Source organism: Lagopus muta, chromosome 1 (genome assembly GCF_023343835.1).
Source record: "Lagopus muta isolate bLagMut1 chromosome 1, bLagMut1 primary, whole genome shotgun sequence".
NCBI lineage: Eukaryota > Metazoa > Chordata > Aves > Galliformes > Phasianidae > Lagopus > Lagopus muta.
In genome coordinates, this window is record NC_064433.1 from 67,075,937 (window position 1) to 67,096,968 (window position 21,032).

General features: G+C 37.7%; 1 protein-coding gene across 4 annotated transcripts in view; it reads right to left on the reverse strand.

Moving 5' to 3' along the window:
• The window catches only part of ITPR2 (inositol 1,4,5-trisphosphate receptor type 2), a 270,236-nt gene that overhangs the window by 131,291 nt on the left and 117,913 nt on the right, over positions 1–21,032 (reverse strand). For all 4 annotated transcript variants that reach the window (XM_048933484.1, XM_048933481.1, XM_048933480.1 and 1 more), the window contains 8 exons: positions 17,374–17,463; positions 17,109–17,234; positions 15,753–15,875; positions 14,024–14,224; positions 8,922–9,173; positions 7,233–7,358; positions 1,891–2,019; positions 1,182–1,302 (listed from right to left, as the gene is read on the reverse strand). In XM_048933484.1, coding sequence (XP_048789441.1) covers positions 1,182–1,302; positions 1,891–2,019; positions 7,233–7,358; positions 8,922–9,173; positions 14,024–14,224; positions 15,753–15,875; positions 17,109–17,234; positions 17,374–17,463 — 1,168 coding nt within the window. The remainder of the gene's footprint in view (positions 1–1,181; positions 1,303–1,890; positions 2,020–7,232; positions 7,359–8,921; positions 9,174–14,023; positions 14,225–15,752; positions 15,876–17,108; positions 17,235–17,373; positions 17,464–21,032) is intronic.

The window sequence follows — 21,032 nt, forward strand, 5'->3', positions numbered from 1 at the left end:
AGGGGAGCAAGGAAGTAAGTGTTAAACACACAAAGACTAGAGTTGTCTCCAGTTTTCAAAGTTCTCTTGTCAGATAGATCCATGATTAAATCATTTGCACAACAAAACAACTGAAGGTTGCTAAGTTTTTAGATAACTGCTATTCTCACTCAGACAAAAAGTTAATGAGGTATTTTGACTAAAATGTTAAATTATGTCCCTCCAAAGCTATCTCAAGATCTAAATTTAGAGTTGATCACTGCAATGTCACAGAAGATGCAGATAGTTAAGGCACCTTTTCGTTTTGTTTTATCATTATTTATTAATTTAAAAATTGCATCAACTACAACATTTAGCCAGTTTCTATACAATTCTGCCTTTAATTCATGCTGAGTGGAACCTTATTCTCTATGGAATAAAGAATAAAGTTCTATGGAAACTATTTTGAATAATCTCTTTTTCCTTTTGTGGCAAACTTTAAAATTATATTCACAGAAATGTAAGTTATGAATGAACTTTTAGCAGTCTTATCTACATACAGGTGAAGAATGCTTTGTTTTGGTTTTTTATTTTAGGATGGAATCACTCCTGAAATAGTTTTAAGTCTTTGATTTTAACGTAGTATTTGAATTCATTTCAAAGCACGTAACTTATTGCTGCCCTTGGGACCAAATATGATTTAAGTCTTCATGCCAGTGCAAGCCAATATGCATGTAACAGCAGTAAATGCATAGGCCTGATGGTGAAGAGAAAGCAGAGAAGCTATGGAATTAGAGAATTCTGTTTTCCATCCCCGACTCACTGAGGGGACAAACCCAGGGGGAAAAAAAAGATGGTGTTCTCTGTTAATTCCTAAGTGTCACTGTTTACAACATTACAGCACGACTAGAAACGTCCAGATATTCTCATACTCACAAGTTTTGGTTACGTTTTAATACCATAACTATCTTGAGTAAATATAATTCATTTACCAAACCCACTTCTCTGGCTGACAGGTTCACCCCCTATTTGATGGAATAGATTTGAAAGCATTATAAAATGTGTCAGAATTTAACCTTAAAGTGGGATTTCTTAAATTACTACTGGCAGAACTACATGGTGCTATAATCAGAGAACTAAAACAAAAACATAAACATTCAACCTCAGGTAAGTCAGATCTTAAAACACAGAGAACAACAATGAAGGCAGAACTTGGCACCTACCCACTTCAGCCAACGTTTTGATACATGACTCCACTGAGGCTTTCTGAGTTGGGTTTGGCCAGGTACAGTTGTAAATTCTAAAAGCAGACTGCAGTAGCTGAATAAAAACAGGTTGATGTGTCTAAAATCAAAAAGATAAACATGGAAGTTTATACTTTAGAATGTCCTCACAACTGTCCTAAGGTTTGACACAACATAAATCTCATGTGTGGGGTTTTTTTTAGCTTGTACACTTAAATTAAATTAAATTAAATTAAATTCTCTTTGCTCTTCAGGACAGGAGAGAATGCAAACCAATTCTGCACCCCGACAGAGGCCAAAGCATGTAATTTGCCACCAGAATACCACTGATATTAAGCACAGTACAGAGCAGAAGGACTGAGAAATCTTCCTGGTTCTGAGGTGTATGTACATTTGTCATAGAACACAGCATTTTTTCGTATAAGCAACTAGATAGACCTTTATTCTGCAAAGATAACCTGTCCAGTGAATCCACAAAAGCCAGCGTTGAGCTGTCTGCTGGTCAGAGATGTAAAGAGTAAAAATGAAGAGTAAGTGATTTGAAGTGAAATGAAGCTGCCAGCCAGTGGCATGAGAAGGGAGAGAGAAATTAGAGAAGGATACAAAGGTACAGGATTCCTATGTCATTAGCAGAAGGTATCTCATTAATGGGCTGAATTACATATTGGTCTGTCTCTCTTTTTCTTACCTGGAGGCTGGTGCTGTTATCTGAAAACGGAGAATTGAAGAAGCCACTCACAATGCTCATTACAGGCTCAGTGACATATTTCTCCAGAGATGTGTCTGCGTGTTTGCGATCCGTGGTTGTGTTACAAACCTACAGGAAAGAAGGAGGAAACAATGAGATTTAGAACTTTTAAGTAAGCAAACTATGCTACATAGTATTTATTACAACCCATGTAATAATATTTATTCTTAGCACAGATTTTATGGAAAAATCTATCAGAGATAACTATCTTACAAGTTTGAGATGTATTTGTTATAGCTTATCTCCCTTCTCGAAGATCCACGCTGTATTTTAAATCTCCTTCTCTTCTGAACTAGTTCTTTCTGGTTGGCTGTCTGTTCTTTCCATGAAAAAAAAAAAATCAGCACACTGCATACCACCTGCATATTTAGACGGATTCAAGAAGAAAATGAACGTTCCCTTCTATTCCCTACCTATTGGAGGTAAGTTGGAAGAGGTTTTAGAGATACAGACTGAAACAAACCCATTAGGTTAGAAAGATTTCAGGTAATGTTTATCTTCTTGCCACATTCAACACAAACGAGTGGCAAGGGTGAAGCTCATATGCAAAAAATAAATGTTTAAAAGGAGGGAAAGAGAAGAAAATAGCATAGACAATACTAACAGCCTTCCAGATTTCAAGCAGACAACATTAATTAAGAAAGCCACATGAGGAAAATAGAAAAGACAACCTAAAAACAATGAAAGAAGAGAACGGATAGCACTGGGACAATTTTGGAGCACAGAAAGATGATTAAATTGTAGGAGGATATGGGCAGATTTGTAGAATTGATTCCTAAATACACTCTTTGGTACAATATTAAAAGTTTGTTGCTGCATAAAGATGTCAAGTTTAAAGAACGGAAAACATTACTGGGATGGTACATACATGCTTCAGTATTTCTTCTCTCTTTTTTTTTTTCCCCTCAACATTTGTGAACATCTATACAGAGTTATTTTTACTTTGCATATGTCAGTCCAAACTGCACTAAAAGAAGTGCTAAAAGGAGTCTGCACAAAGCAACTCAGGGTGAGAAAGGCAGGACTGGACAAACAAGGCGTACAGATCGTACTCATCCTACCTCTTCATTAGCCTTCAAATAAGCAGTTCTAGTCAGGTTTAAAAATAAATGAAAGGCAAAATTATTCTTTTTCACCAATGCAAGCCACAGGCTTCTGCAACATTCTAGAGAATCTATGCAAGAACAGAATTTATTTTGTTTACAGACTTCTGGGGTAACCTTCAAACTATCTGGGCTTTTAACACAAAATCATGAATCTGCACGGTACATACTTATCATTACATCACCTTATGGATGGGCAACGGAAGTCCAGAGAAGCTGAGTGAATTGCTTAAGGTCACAAAGAAAAATGGGTGGCAGAACTAGAGACATAATACACAGCACCTGAATCTCACACAGGGCAAATACACCCTCTAATTACGCTGTGCCACTGTGACACTTGGACACCACAAGATAGCAATTTCACCAGCAGCACTTCAAGGAAGGTTACTGATGTGACATCTAAAAGCACCCATGTGCAGTGCAAGATATGGCTCACAAAAGCGCAAGATACAGCAACACAAAAGCAGTGTCATATGGCAGGCAGAGAAATAATCAAAGATAACTTGAGAGCTGCAAGAATTAGGCACCTGGAGGAGCTTTGCTTGTCTGTTTTTCTAAAATGTGTCAGAAAAACAAGTCATGCCTCCACGTAGTGCAATCTTATCACTTCAGGAAAGGAATGATTTTGGTCAGAGAACCAACAGTGGCTAAAATGGAACAGTAAACATTTCAACCCTCCAGTTTGAGGAGAGTATGACACCTCCTCTTCTGTGGCCCTCGTGGAGGTATAATATTGAGATATATAATCAAAACTTAGTTGGGAAAAAAAATAAAAATATCATAGAACTGAAAACTTCTTGGTATTCTTCTGCTTTTAATTAATCTGCATGGCAATTCTGATGGAGGCTGGGCATTTGTTATCCCAATGGGAAGACAGTGAGCTGTGCAGCACTAACATGGAGAATTTAGAAATCACCAAACCTCAATTCCAAAATGCTGTTAAGCTTTTCCTTCACTTGTCTAAAAGTGAATAAGCATGGCAGAGCCATATGGGGGGATACCACTCTGCTTAAACACAGGTCTGAAAAATTCCCATCTCAGAAGGACTTTGGAAATTCTCTTATCTGCTCTTATCCCTCTGCCCTTCTGGGGACTGAAAGATGTTTCTCTGTGGAAGAAGAAACCTGAAATGCATGAAATGGAGATGAAGATTGAGAAAGCAGTGTTTAAAAACCTCTTAAGAGACTTTGGGACCAAAACTCACATGAATAATATTTCAAAAATTCTGCAGGAGAAAGTCACGATGACTTCACAGCTGTCAGATCTCAGCTGTTTTTAATCCTGCTCAGAATACAGCTGCTGACTTACAGAATGAGCCACCTGTGGGAAAGGGAAGCCTTTCCTGGAGCTGCACCCACCTGCTCAGTGATGCGCTCTCAGTCATACACGGGAGAAAGTAGGTTGGCAGAAACAGCAGAAAAAGGTGTCTTTGAAAGAGCAATTGCTTTTGGCAAATGGAATTTAATACACACATCTGCCAACTGCCTGTTTTGCAAGGTATCACAGTGTTGAAAAAGAATGACAGTTGAGGACTAAATATTTCCTTCTTTGGTGTAGCAACAGATAAAAAAAAAGGTTTCTTTTTTCCTTATTTCTTTCTTCAGGTTGAAGGAATTCAACCTGAGGATAACACTCTCCATCTTTCACCTTAGTGCTCTCTAATGACAGACTCAGACTCAAAGCTCACAAACTCACCCACTGACAGGCATTTGTAGCAGCTAAAAGGAAAGCATTTCCCCTTCCCCCACGCAAAAGCATCTCTTTTAGCTCACTGCAACACGGAGGATCAAAGGGCTCTTTTTCTAAATGCTTTGAAAGGTATTGTAACATCTTTCATGAAGCTGACAGCATTCTAACCGTCCTGATAGCTACATAAAGCTGATGTATTTATAACTCAGAGGCTCAGCCTGGAACCCAGAAAGCCAAATACGCTCAATAACATAGAAGATACAGCTACGCATGGGGCCTGGCAGAAGAGCAGAACACGCAAGAGCATTTTGGATATGTTCCTTTACTTGTTTTCACTGATAATCTTAATAAAAAGGGCTAATTAGGCACTTGCCCTAAGGACTTTTCAGGAGAGCAAAAAAAAAACAACTGCATTTTGCCATTTGGAGAAAAAGGCACACACACAAAATACAGCATTAACAAAACACTCAATATTCACCTCTGAAGACCTGGAGCCAAATTTGTCCTATTAGCAAATGAAAACAAGTTCAAGGCTCACCAGCATCAGGATAACTCCAAATCACACGGCAGCATGTCTCCAGGCTCACAAAGTGGACAGTGGGCAGAGTCCCTTCTCTGCATGCATCTGCTTTAAGCCAACAGGCCAGGAAAACTGATCGTGTCAAATAGTTGGGGAGGGGAGACTCGTCAGAAGGTCAGTACCATGATATATCAGAAAAGTGCAACCCAGAAAAGGATTTAAAGCAAGAGAAAATACTTCTTGGTGAAAAACAGTAAGGTTAAAAACTGGAATTGTGCTCCAAGAAGGTTCCTGATCTTAATTTGCAAATGAAGTGGGTATGTCCAGAAGGGCTTTTCAGCTAAGCAACAAGGCAAACAGCAAGAAAACTGAACTTGTAGAGGTCTCTTTACTGCTGAAATCAGCTACCACCAAAAAAGAACACAAATATTCCTATGTTAACCTGTGCCCAGAAAAGGGCAAAAATAAAAACATTTATTTCTGTTTCACAGAAAAATGAACAGGCCCCTGTGCCTATCACACAGCACAAGTCTCAGCACTCATTCTTCCTTTGGCCATAAATCATTGTGACTATGAGTATGGTATTTTCTCCCAGTAGGTTTCAAAGAAATGATTTTGTGGCACACTATTACTCTGGTGTAAATGTTTGCTGCAGGACTGAATTGAGATTCTTTTTCCTTTTCTTCTCTAATTTCAACAAAATGAAAGATGCAAGGAGTGAGAACTTGATGGATTATGAAATGCAATGGACCACGGACAGGGAAAGGATAGACATGCACTATGAGAACATGCTCCATAACACTTCCAAATTACTGGCTGGCAGTCAAATATTGGCCACCAGCACAAAAAAATAAACACCTGTGTTTCTACTTCCTGAGAAAGAGCAACTCCTTTAACAGACATCAATATCAGGCTCTTACAAGAAATACTACCTGCTAGAAAAAGGATAGGTATTGCAAGCTGTACTCATTATTTCACACTAAATTCTCCTCCTGGTTCCACTATGGCATGCTATTTTTCCAGAAGTAATAAGCTTCCCAGTTATATTTCTTCCAAAATATCAGGAGAGGAAAGCTTAATATCACTTATGTCACTTATGACTTGAAACTTGATGCAACTCTATCTGGTGACCACTGATGGAACCCATGGCAACAGCATGGAGCTGTAACAGGATTGCCTATCAGGAGAAGACTCTTCACCAGAGGGCACTGGGCACTGGAAAAGGCTCTCCAGGGCAGTGGTCAGAGCACCCAGCTGGCCAGAGTTCAAGAACCGTCTGGACAATGCCCTCAGACATATGGTCTGATTTTTGTGTAGTCATGTGTGGAGCCTGGAGTTGGACTTTGGAAATTCTACGATGCTGTGATTCTAGGGAATTGAATGCCTACACTACCAACTATGTCCCATCACCTTGAAGCTGATCATTTATACACTAATTAGTATTCTGAAAAAGTAGAGCTCTACACCTGCCTTTTGCAGCAGTGAGAATGTAGTGACAGCAGAATAAAAGACCAAGAAAAAAAAAAGGCCAAGGTTAAATTAAAGAAGAAACAGGAGACAAAGAATTTCTTTATCCTTGATTCTCTCTATACTAAGAGAGTAAACCTAGGAGATTACAGATGTGGCTGTTTGTTTTAATTACCACCATAATCACAAGTAATGCACACTCCCAGTAGAAGGACAAAATGTTTTCAACCCTGTTTCTTGTGTATCAAACCCACACGTCCAATTTGTTTTTCTGGAAGTGAAGAGAAAGGGACATGTGCCCGAGGTGCCCTTCTAGACAAAGAAGACCATTAGCAATTAGCAGGTTAAATGATGACAGATAAAATAAAATAGAAACGATGATCTGTTAAAAATATATTTATATTCAACTTTGAAAAAGCAGTGGATAAAATAAAGGAAATTCACACAAAGTTCAGTTGTCATCCCTGACTATACTGCAACATACGATACCTCATGAAACTTACCCTTGCCATATCAACAAGAAAGTTCTCAAATAACTTCCAAATGTGGTTACTGGCATAGATTTCTTTCATTTCCACCTCAGTGTCCACGTAACAGTGGTTAACAAAATTAACATAGGCAATTTTCACCTGCAGGATGAGCAAATACAGAAACAATATGAAACAGAACAACAGAAGCCATTAACATACCTATTTTCTGTAAGAATACTGAATGAATAAGATCATCCTTCCAATTCTAAGAAATGCCAATAACAGTAATACTGTATGTTTGGTTCTAAAGATTTAAGAGACAAGCGTGGCAACAAATACACTAATGTACTTACTGAAAGACCACGTTAAGAAAAATAGAGATGTTCTCCAAAACTCTAATACCAATTCCCCCACAAAGCAATAGTAACATTATTAATTTAACAGTTAATAACTGATACTAAAATGACATTCAGAATACAATGCTCTGGCTCAAAAATCAGGAACTGCCAAAATGGAAGACACCCGTGTATTAATCAGCTGATCCTTGTGGGCTGATGCCTTGTGACAGGCCTGACAAATACCAAAAAAGGTCTTTAACAGAGATGAGACCGCAATCCCTATTTTCTGACAATCCTATGCAGCGCTAATATTCAGAGTAGGTACAACTCAGACCTAAATGAAAGAGAAAGCTTTTGCAGCGCTGTGATTACTGCCACAGCAGTGCAGGACTTCACTCCTCTCCTGTACTAAAAGCCTGTGCCAGCACATCATAAAAATGGATATCCAGTGACTGAAATGTACGTATTAAATACAGACTTTGACATGGTCAAAGGAGAAGAGATGGTCGCAGTTTAAAGAGGTCAGGAGAAAACTCTTAGATGTAAGACTTTTAGGTTTCATTTGTTTGGGTTTTTTTAATTAGCAGCTGTTAACGTCAACGTTAGGAGGAACCATTTGAGCAAACATTCTACTTTATAAGAAAAGAATCAGTTGATCACAAGGTGACTTTCTTATGGGACAGAGGAATTATATACTTCAGCAAGGCCTAGCTGCATTGATACGAAACCCATGCCTCCAACAGCCTATAGAAATCCTTCTGACCAATATGCAGGGCCGGAACAAGGTCCTGCATAGACTGTAAGAAGACTTATTTTGATCACATCAAATTTGGTGCAAGCATTACCATTCTCATCAGCATGAAGTATTACAGTTCTACTGAGCCATTACTGGTACTATCTGCAGAATTAGGCCTGTACATGAAGTGAAAAAGGGTATTTGCCAGACTGGAACTGAATTTAATAAAACAAGACTTCACCTAAAACTCCCAGTGTCTTCAACATGGATAGAATGTTACTCTAGAATTTCCAACAGTTCAAAGCAGAGGAAACATACTAGCCTGACAAATCACTTAGCTTACTCTTTGCCACTAACAGCCAGAAGTTTGGCAGAGGACTAAATTCTAACAGTAGCTGGACAAACCCAGAAAAACAATAACAAAAAATTCTCCCGATCCAGAAATGACTAACAGCAGGCAGCAAAAGGGACAGTTTTCTACTTAAAAAAATATTAACAATCCTCTCTCATTTACTTACCTCCACAAGTGACACCTGCTTCAAGCCTCTTTTCTGCGTAAATACTCAACTTTTCAGGATATTAGAAACAGCAAAATATTTCTGTGTTTCTAAAACTTGTAATTCTGCTCCATCATTCAGTGAGTCTTACCTCAGGTATGCAGTCATCATGGGTCACCACTCTCACTATATCATCCAGTGGCAGGAGTGAATTGCACTTGATCTCTGTATATACATTCTTTCCTTCTGTACAAGCTGCTAGCAATTCCACTAGAGTGATGTGATACGCTAAGGGTCCACTCTCGTCTGCTCGATCTCGCTCTGAACACATCATTTGGAGTAGAACTGGAAATGATGCTCTATCGTTGTAGAATATCAGCACATCTTCACCCCCATTTATCAGCTGAAAAAGATACCACAACACTTTAAGAACCCTGCACTGCAATCATTTTCTTAATTACTTTGCTCTACCTTTAAGCGCACAACAATTCTCTAGCTAGGGAGCCCCTCCCCCACAAAATAAAAAATTAGTCTGATGCTTACAAAATGCACATGTCAAAAAAATGGCCAAGGCAAACTGCTCTTATCTGTAAGTGTAAATCTGGAATAAATCACCAAAGAATGAGCTCATGCAAAGTGAACTCGAAGTTTAATCTCTATGTAGCTCTCTGTTTACCTAAGACATTAGGCTATCCTTATTATTCCCACCATCTCAGTGTCTGTTTGAAGTTAGTTAATTAGTCTTATATCCTATTGTAAGGCCAGGATGCATTATTATCCCTATTCTACAGATAGGTACTTGAGGTACAAAGATACTACAGAAAAAGCCTGTGGCTCACCCAGAATTTACCTAAACTCTTCTGCACCCCTGCTCAGCATCTGAAACAAAGAACAACTCTTCCTAACCTGTGGAAATCTGGCAGATGGGTCTCGACACTGTCACTGTCATTCCAGCACTTCCACTTATCAGCAAACTGGTGTATGTGAAGAATATTTGAATTTACTACAGGTACACTGCTCATCTCAAGAGTACCCAGAGCAGAGATGGATGCTGGCAGCTACATCTCAGCAGATCTCATGGAAAAGTTTTGTTCTGATATGGTTTTGAACATATCCCCCAAACAAATACACAGAATATGCCTACTGCCAGTGCTACTCTGTGAGCTTGGACAAGACAGCAGACCTGTCTTCCCTTCATCACTTTCCTTTCAAGCATAGTTCAATCTTAATGGAAGTGAAAATAAGTTCCCATAAACCTTTTTAGTGCAGAATACAAATTGGAAGCACAACAGCCACATGTATTTTGTGAACAAGGCATATGACATAGTCTGCATGTGACATGAAATCATAGCTTACTGAATTCAAGGGTAGAAGTAAAGACTGGTGGAGCTATAAAGAAATAGGAAAGTAGCACGAGAAGGAATGAAAGGTAGTCTCCCAGAGGAGCCGAAAAGTAACAAAATTCAGAAAAAAATTCATTACATTTTTCCAGTGTTCCAAATTGCAATTTCCTCTCTGCTTGATTATTTTTGCTCTGATAATTGTGTAGATTGAATTGTGAATTCAGTCACTACTTCTTTTCCTATTTCTCCTTTTTATCCTTTGGTTTTTAAAATGTTTCCAATCAGACTTTTCAAAATAGATATTTTCTGGACACTGAACAGAGGAAACATTTAAAAGGACAAATGCTTGGAAGGGAAGAATGAGACAATATGGCAATTCAGAAGTCATACATTTCACTACTCTCAATGACAAAGAGGACAATAGGGAAAATGTGAGTATTCAAAATGTTGGAAAGTTGACATTTTTAATGCTGATATCTGGAATACTACGCTCTTAAGACACTTCAAATACAAAATTCTTAAGAAAATCCACACCTAGCCCTCTGAGAAGGTATGTACTGTGTAATTTCCCATTAGGTTGACCACTACATTCCCATAATTATTTTCCTCTTATGAATGTTTTGCAAAGATGAATGACAAGATTCTTTTTTTCAATCTTACATCAAATCCACATACATCTGTTCCAGTGCTGCTGATAAAAGGGCAAGTCAAAAGGATCCCTTGTCCTTTTACGTACCTATCACTGATGAATGAGGAAGAAATACCACAAGGTATTAGATTGTGAAAAGTGATTCTGTATGTCATGTTTGCCACATACTGACTGTGATGAACCACAAATCAAATCAGATAATATTGCATAAGCGTGGGAAGAGCTAAGGGGATGAAGTAAATGTAAGGCAAGAAGATATTAGTGTATTTCCCCAACTTATCCATTTTTAATGGTGACTTGCAAAGGAAACCCACTGACCCGTACAGAGAATATGATTTCACTAAAAACAGAAAAGGAAGAGAAGTATCTGGCATTAACCAGATGAAGTTGTTACTGAATTCAGTGAACTCAATGATGGTAGGCAAAAACAAACAAAACAAATCAAAGTAGTAAAAACACATTTTCTTCCACTAAAGTATATTTTAAAGGAGTTAAGAATTCTATTAAAGTATAATCAATGGTGGACAGCATCAAAGGAGTTGCTGATGCTCTGCAATGTATCATTCCGAAACACCACAGATAATAAAAAATTATGCTACCACATTGATTTGCTTCAAAAGTAAACTCTGCTTTCTCTTTTGTAATAATCTTTGCACTGGCAGGCAGCTTTTTGTTCCAGGAACCTTGAAGCATGCTTGTAATGATAAAAAGTGCCCTAATGGACATCTCAGGTAGGTAAAGTTCAGTAGCACTCTGGGGACATAGGGACAGGTGAATGAGCCAGACTGGGACTTAAGTCCCAGTAAGTGTATCTTACGTTGAAAAGTACTCTTTCCAATGATCTGTGTGCATGTGCTAAAACATGTAAATATGATTAGTTTATCCCTTACTCCCACTAAACAGGAATAAGATATAATTCTCAGGGGTAAAAGAAAACACAGGAGTAGTTGCAGGCATGTTGCATATTCACTCTATCTTGTCTTATAGTAAATTGTTTACACACCCCATCTGGAGGCACAGAACAGTTACATTGCTTGTTTAAGGTCACAACGTCTCAACTGTTTGCTTACAAATAGTCCTGGATTCATCTCAGTTTCAACCACTAGGCTACACTGTTTATTACACTGCAATGCCATTCACGCACCATTCAAATTTCACTATTGGTATTCTTTTCTAACAAATCATAATTGTTAAACTGTAATTCCCTGCTTTTTTTTTTTTTTTTTTTTTTTAAAGCAAGTCATCACTGCATGCACCTTTACAGGCTGGGGGCTGATCTTCTGAAATGGAGCTCTGCAGAGAAGGATCTGGTTGTTGTGGTGGACGACAGGTTGGCCATGACCCAGCAGTGTACCCTTGTGGCCAAGAAGGCCAATGGGATCCTGGGTTTCATTAAAAATAGTCAAGGGAGGTGATCCTCCCCCTCTACTCTGCCCTGGTCAGGCCACATCTGAAAAACTTTGTAAAGGTTTGGGATCCTTGGTTCAAAAAAGGAAGGGATATCCTGGAGAGAGTCTCATGGGAGGACATAAAGATTATAAGGAGGTTGGAGCACCTCCCTCCCGAGGAAAGGCTAAGAGACCTAGGACAGTTCAGGATAAAGAAGAAAAGATGGAGGGGTCGGATCTCATCACTGTTTACAGACATTTAAGTTGGAGAAGTCAAATGGATGGGGTCAGGCTCTTTTCTGTGCTGTGCAGCAACAGAACAAGGAATAAATGACAAAAACTGCAACACAGGAAGTCCTATACAAACATGAGGAAGAACTTGTTTACTGTGAGGGTGACAGAGCTCTGGAACAGGCTGCCCAGAAAGGTTGTGTAGTCTCCTTCTATATTTAGAACCTGCCTGGACGTTTTCCTGTGTAAACTACTGTAGGGAACCTGCTTTAGCTGGGGCTTGGACTCGATCTCCAGAAGTGCCTTCCAACCCCTACCATTCTGTGATTCTATGATTTCACTCTCTTCAGTAAAAATAACAGTGTTTCCCATACCAAATCCTTTCAAAAACATGATTTAAATGTCATACCCAAGTTCATTTCATTGTTCATCACGCAGTCAATTTGAAAATGCAGTATAACAATTTATGTTTCTGCTGTTACATATCGGTAACAAAATGCATTTAATTGAAGAAAGTCTCAAAACTGTGTTTGATCAGAAAGTAAAAATCCATAAGAAGCTAAGGTGAATGGGGAAATATCGAAAAGCATTAGGGCACAAGAACAATTTGAATTATGTAAATCAAAGGCTTGTAATTGAGATTACATTTTAAAACACTTCAGTCAAATTGAAAAGGTTGAGGTAGATTTCATTAAAGGTTATCCATGTAAGCCAAGGCTTTATTTTCTCAATTAGAAGTTTTTCTTCTTTGTTGCTATGGAATTAAATTTTTTCAGGTTTTAGTTCTATTCGTACCACAACTAAAGCTTCTTTCTGTTTTCTTTCTGAAGATGCACTTCAAAAACGCAAATGAACTTTGAAAGAAAAGAAAAATGTTTGTTACTGTGATCTTATCTGGGCTTTTGACCATATTCTATTTTACCCACTAACTCACTGAGCCTTTAAAATAATTACAATTAAATGCATGAGTGTCTGTGAGTCAAAGATCTCATTTATCATGCACACTATACATGTAATTCTATTTGCAGAGAAGTCAATTAAGTATTTTGTTAATAACATAATTGGCATTAAGATACGTCCACAAAATACTCTATGGAATTTACCAGGTCAAACTCTACGTTTATCTATTTAGAGTAGCTCTACAAACTCTAGCAGAAATGCTCCAGAATTACAGCATTGTAAACAAAAGCAGAAAGTAGGAGGAAGGGTCTTTACATGGTTACATAGTTAAAAAAGTAGTCTACTACACTACTTAGATAAATCCATTGGGATAAGAGCATACTATGGGGCAAAACCATACCAGAATATGCAAGACAGATTTGTACATGGGATCCTAACGTACACCACAGGAAAATAAAGGTTTATGTTACTCAGATTTATGTTACATCTTTTACATACAGACATATTGTTATCAATATGATAACACCCATGTTTTCTTTCTAGTAACTACACAGATGGCCCTATAAAATTAGACTAAATTCCCTGAAAGACTAAATTGCTAAAATATTACTTATGGTACTATTTAAAATTCTAAAGCTACAATGCCATTGTATCCCAGTGGTAATAAGAGTGAAGAAAGCAATCTCAGAACGCTAGTGTGTTAAAAACGTGTGAACAACCAACATGCAAACTATTAACCTACCTCTGTCATTACCATGTCCTGGCATTTTTTCACATATTTGCCATCTGCTTTTACAATGGTCTGCAGGAAACGCAGGTATTCCACATGACGGCCGTGGGTCTCAATGCAGTGTACAAAGTGCTGTACCACTCTTTCACTAATTTCATTACAAAGAAGGTAATTATTCATGAAGATATGCCGCATGGTTTCAGCTTCCAGAAGCTAAGAAATAAAAACAGCAGATTTATTTTGAGATTGAAAGATTCACAAGACTGTAGGCTAGAGAAAGGCACAGCAGTAAATGATGACTGGAAGAATCCAGTGCCCACCAGCCCAGAGATAAACAAGTAACCTTAAGGTTACTTCAATTTCTGGATTTTACGATGGCATTTCTCTACCTTTTCCTAGGACTACAAAATGGTCCTAAGGTAGACATTAACAAAATGTATGCTCATGTGGAAGGTGAAGACACACTCGTAACACACTATACACTGCCAGAGCACTCCACAGGGACTTTGGTATTCAAGACAACTGAGACCACATTGATACTATTCATCATTAAACTTGGCATAGAGATCCTTCAGAAAGTTGCTTACCTACTTCTGGCATCCTCTATGGTTGATAGAAGAAGGCATTTCTAGCACATGAATCAATGCATATCTAGCCTGATCCCTCTCTGATAGCATATCTCTTTCCACATGAATTACAGAAGGACCTTAAGGTTATTTTTCTATCAGTGAATAGAATTCTTTAATAAAAGCAGATTGCTATTAAGAAAGAGATACTGCTAAGAACCCAGTAGCCAGACTGTATACATTCTGGAAGCTTTTCCTTCAAACTTCTCCTCCAAAGTCAAGTGTGCTCCAGGAGTGTGCTCCTGGAGCACACTTTTATGTTTGGCATCATTTGAAAGGACGATTGTGCCACAATATGAACAAAAGCACAGTAACTGAGCTGACTGGAAGATCAGCTTCAAAAGAAAAAATGTGTTAGAGAAAATAGGCTCCATACTTGGTACTTGAACTTACTATGAATGCTGGATAGGACGAAATCTGAGATCCAGTGACCCCATGGAAAAGCCTGCACCCTTCACTAACTCCATAAATAAATAAGTAAATAAACAAATAAACACTTCCTTCAGTAATGTGGAGAGGTCAGAAGTTAACTGTACTAATATTCACACTCTTTCTAAAAAAAAAAACATATTATGCTCAGCTGTTCTGCCACTGAAAGAAGAGTTATTTTATACATCTTAGTTGTAAACACAGACATATATAAAGAGTTGGACTCTGACAAAGAGGTCTAATGCAAAGACAGTGATTAATAAAGGGAAAAAAATTATATTAGTTGAATCAAATGGAATCACCATTGACAAAAACATGCCAGGTTTTGTTACCATACAAGCCTCATGAAAGCATAATCACAGCATTTTCTTCCCTGACTTACAGTCCAGATGCGAGTGAGTTAGGAAGAATGAGTTTTAACTCATCCTCACAAATTATCATAGTCAAGCTACACAAGATGCGATGATGCAACCCATGTTAATAGATACTACCAGTAAATCCCATAGGTAACACTGTTTTATACTTTAAAAACAGCAACGTTGAAAGCAATGACTTAAAGAGCAATAATAAAGGAGAAAAGATGGGAAAGAAAAGAGGAAGCAGAGAAGGCATAATTTAATAAAATTATTTACTTAGCACTGTCATTTTTCACTGATTCTATATTTTATTTAAAACAACACACTTACCCCCGGAGTTAGGAATAAATTGAGATTTTTATGGAGGAGAACTTGATTCTGAGGATTTCCTCGGCAGAAATTCTGAAGAAAAGTATGGGCCAGATTCATAACTTCATTCATCTTTTCATCGCTCTGGAGAAAGAATTGAAGAATGCTTCAGCTGGACGTACCTAAACACGCATTACATATCTGCACTATATGAATTCAAGATGGAACAAACCTGAGCCTGTATAGGGTAGGAATTCTCCTTCCGGAAAAAGCAACTTATCCAGTTTCCTTTAGAGTCCATTAACACTGTACCTTACTGTGAAGCTACTTGACCATAGGGAGACACAGGTAATAGCACAAACACTAAAGTTCCTAATTCTTTCCATCCAGTTTTCTTAGCCTCTGGTCTCATGGCTTAGTCTGCAGTTACTGTTCTTTTACAAATTTCTGGAGGAACTGTGGGGTTTCTTTTTATTGTTGTAATAATTGCAAGACGTTAAAGATACTGAACTTAAAGCATGGTTTCCTAGTGCAGGTTTATCATTTCCTAATTTTAAAAAAAAGTGGTAAATGGCTTGATATTCAAAAGCACTCACTAGTCTGTAATGATTCCAACTTCTGAAAAGCTTTGGCTGTTACACAGTTATTCATAAAATATGCACGCATGTCTGTGTCAATCACATTAGTGATCCAACAAATAACCTACACAAATATATGCTTCTAAACTCATTCAGATTTTATATTTCTCTCATATAATACTCAAACTACAATGTAATGAACCAGCTACATGAACAAGCACTAATTATTATATTGAATCCAGTGTCTCTATCATAATATTTATGTATGGCAGTCAGGAAAACGCAGCCCAGAGGTTTTATCTCCTTTCAGTGCTTCATGTAAGATCTAAAAAGATACTCTATTTAAAAGCTCATCTAAATCATTCACTTATATGCTCACAGCCACTAAATCAATACAAATCACATTATTTTACAGAAAACCTACGAGTGGACCCAGGTTAGAGGCTGGCCATCACAGAAACATTGAAATGATTTCGGAAAGCTTGTTTATCCATCATATGTGTCTACAATAGCATTCCTATCAGGACCCAACAGAGGAATTCAAACACTTTGCCAAGAGCTCCCCTGAATCATCATTCATGATTGTAGAGTGTGTCTGCAATTCTAAGGTTTACACATTTTAGGAATGGGATGACAGCACAGTCATTAGTATCAACGGAGAGAAATCCATCATTATTTTATGTTTATACCACAGTTCACAGAATTTAGCACGAAGAATCTTTCAAATTGATTCACGGATCTTTTGAGACCTTCCTTTTATTGAGTTCATGCCCTTTACCATCAATATTATCAGACTAACCTTTTCATAGGGTATTTGCAGAAGATCCAAGACTACCAAGTGGGCACCCATATTCTTCAGCAATCGCTGCTGCTGATTTCGACACTTTTTGTTTTGAACACAAAGTTTGCTGAGTCGAACCAAAATCTGTAAACAAATAAACAAATATGTAGGCAAAAAGGAAATAAAACATTATATAAAAGCATAAATAGAATATTTTAAAATAATCACTAAATCACTTTATCGCACATGTATTTCAAGCGAGTTTCTTGACAGATGCACCAACCTCTTTAACAATGTTGTAGTTATTGCTTTTATTGCTGTCTATCTGGGGTTTTTTGGTTCCATCCTGTATTGGACTCAAAATATTTGGCTCCTGTAACAAAGAACATATAACAAGAATAGATCTACTGCATGTTCCTCAATATTAACTAATTATGCAAGGCAACAAGTGGAGAAACAGCACTGTAGCACTTCATGGGGAACAGACTTAACGTAGGCATTAAAGAAGACAACCCTTAAGTAACCACCCATATGTTACTGTCCAGTGATTTAAAAGATTCACATTCATATCCTTCTCTCATTTCAAATTTCCAACATTATTTGAGACAATTATTCTATGTCCTCATGCTTCTGATCCTCCTAAAAGAGAGCATACCCTCAAAACACTGACCAGATACAGGGAAGAATCAACTAGCAACTCAGGTACTATTAGAACAAGAACCTTACCAGTAGCACATTTCCAAGTTTCATTTTGTCTTTAAATTTTCCTAGTGTCTTAGGAAATAGAATTGGGCTAAAACATACGTGCACACCGATCAGAATGTTTATGGTACCTGAAAACTTTCTTAGCCGATTGTGAAGATTAGAAGTTCTATAAATTCCATCTGGTCTTAATTTCCAGCAGGGCAAGAACAGCTAGCTGAACCATTTGGCCATGAAAGCTGTTTATAACAGTGTCAGCACTGCTGTTCAAGCATGGTCATGTTGATCTATGCGACAACAGTGGATTTTTATTTGTTTAGGTTTGTTAGTATGCATGCTGCCTTCTCTCTGCCTGTTTGAATCAATACTTCGGAAGATATTTCAGGCTCTTTGCTATAATTAACCACTCTCTCCTGTTCTGGGACTGGGGGTTAACCAAGATTAATCTACCTGTTCCTTTTAGCAGACTTCTTCCTCAATCAAAGTAGTTTTATAATCCATGTGAACTATACATCTTATCTGGAAATGCTGATCAGCATTAAACTGCAGAATCTATCCCTATCTCCTAACAAAATAAAAACCTGTTTATTGAACCCATAAGAGTATTCCACAGATGTAGTTATCAAGAGCTAATCACACCACTGGGATACCACAGACACTCAGCTGCATATCTTGCCTTGTTATGCCCCATGATAGACATTCTCTGTCACGCTTTTCCATAAGGGATGGGAAGTCATAGAGATTGCACTGAGAAAGGTTCTCCCTGAATATTTCTCCCCACTTTTAGGATATGGGATTTAAACATTTCCACAACCAAAGCAAACTGCCAAAGACCAGAACAGGAGAGCAAGGAAATACTAAGCACTTGAGAGTGCTGTAAGTTTATCTCACTTGGAACCTGAACTTGTGAAGTTGAGAAATTCTGTAAGTTCCACTGCACTGTATTCCACTTTCACCTATAAGTCCTTTTACTGAGACTGTATACTTCTCCTTCTCAGAGTTGTGTTTCTGCTACATCATCAAAACATCCTCAAGTGAGAGGACAACAAAAACACACTTTTCATAGTCCACACTAGTCCACAGTCCACCTTAACTAGAGACAACCAAGCAGGGTCTTTATTTGCTTTTCCTAAGTAAGGCTCAATTACATGAGATTAATTTCAGCATTCCTAATACTATGTGATACCTAAATTATGTCTGACTTAACTCCAAACACTCTCCTATACTTCTGAACTCCACTTCCTATCAAGACAATCCTGCATAACTGTAGGGTTTATTGTTCTGTTGCAGAGAACTCCAAATCCTTTGCTTAGAAGAACAGGGCCACTCTCAAAACTTCTGTTTTTGGAGTCATGTGATTGCATGTAAAACAAACAAACAAACAAACAAACCAAACACCTCCAGCCCAAAGTTATTAAAAAAGAGAGGCTGAAAAAATGATCCAAAAATACTTGGAAGACCAAGGGTAATGAAATACATATGATTTTTTTAAAAACACAGCGGTCTTGCAATATCAAGACAGAAGTGTGGGCTTAAGATACTGTTGTGGAATGTAATTTAAGCCTTTGTGCACACTTCTGTGTAGTTTGTGAGAAATTAAGCACAAGCTAATGGAGCTTATTCCTGAGGACCTACAAGTTCATCCACCTCAGTACTGAATATTGAGGACTCATTAAAAACAGGGGATTTCACAAGGATATTCCTCTGCTTGAAGCTAGTCACCTGCTTCATACATTGTATATTATGACCAGCACCCTACCTCTTAAGTCTCACATAAGATATCAAAGAGAGAATTCACTACATAAAGCAGTTTTGCAAAGTAAAAATATTTCATGATTTTTCATTAAGGAATAATTTATCAAGGAAAGAATAAAGGACAAAATTCTGAGCTACTGTATACTGGTACAGCTCTCATGGAATTATCAGATAAGCTAACCAGTTATGCAGACTATACATTACCATTTTGATACAGTATCCTCACAGGCCTGTCAGAGATAATACTGTACACCTACTGAAGTAGTGCTAATTCATACAGACCCACTGATGCCTCATGGGAAAAACTACTGAAAACATTTCACTTAGGGATGCTTCTGTCTAAAGCACATTGCTTTGAATCCTCCTTCCTTGAGTTTCCTTAACATTAGAGCTATCTTTACGAACAAAAGGATCTTATTACACTTCAAAAACATATTACTGCTTAAAAGAAACAAAAAATAAAAAAACACACTGTAATATCCTGCTGCAATTCTGTGTCCTGTCTTCCCATTCCATTTTCCATTCATTAAATATATAAAGGACCATTTTCTTTCCTACTAGAACTAATCTTGAAGAAAGAAAGTAGGAAATCACACCCACTTAAGTTCATAAAGTCTTTATTCTTCCCCAGTTCTGACGCAATTAAATTCAGTCACCTTCTATCAGAGAAGGACTAGGACCTACACTATGACAAGAAATCAGGATTATACCTTGGAAGATTGAATTTCCCCTCCTCTTAAGCCACAAAAAATCTACTTTCCCATCTGACAAGCCGAGTGTCTTCTAGATATCTGTAACTATTCACTGTTTTCTCAATGGCTTCCTAACTCTTCCAAAATACACCAGCTTCCCAGTCCTGTATAATCTACACTTGGCTTTCTACATTTTTGCCAGGAGAAGAATCTACTGAGGAAGAAAATAAGGAAAGTGATGTGTTAGAAAATCACTTACACTGATGAAAGTTATGGAGCAAAAATAAATGTTGGGGGAAAAGCCTGCTCTGTCTACTATTACGCCACAAACCTCAACCAGAACGAATCTTGTAAAACTTCAAATTTTCTTACAAACTCACTGTGCAGTTGGACAATTATTTAAGGACTTCAGCTTTCAAAGAAACACAAAAATTAAAATAAGCAAACAAACAAAATCAGGTATTCATGGTTCCAGTATCAAGTCCAAAAGTCTCTCAAAACACAAAGTTCACCAAGATTTGGAAAATCAAAGGTTTAAAAAAATAAAAAATTGTTCCCTTTAGAAGTCTAGATTTTCTTAAGTCAATCTTCTGCTTGGTTGACTGTAGGCTTGTTAAGGGTGTTTAAAAATGTGCACTCAATTGTGCTCCTCTCTCCTAGCTTCAAGAACAGATATTGCCTGCAAGTCAACACAACTCCCAAGATGTGATTCCTACATGGCTTCCATTATGTCATAAGTTATGGCTTGCTTGCTGGGCAGAAAGGAAGGCAACTCTGTGAAGTAAGAATGCAG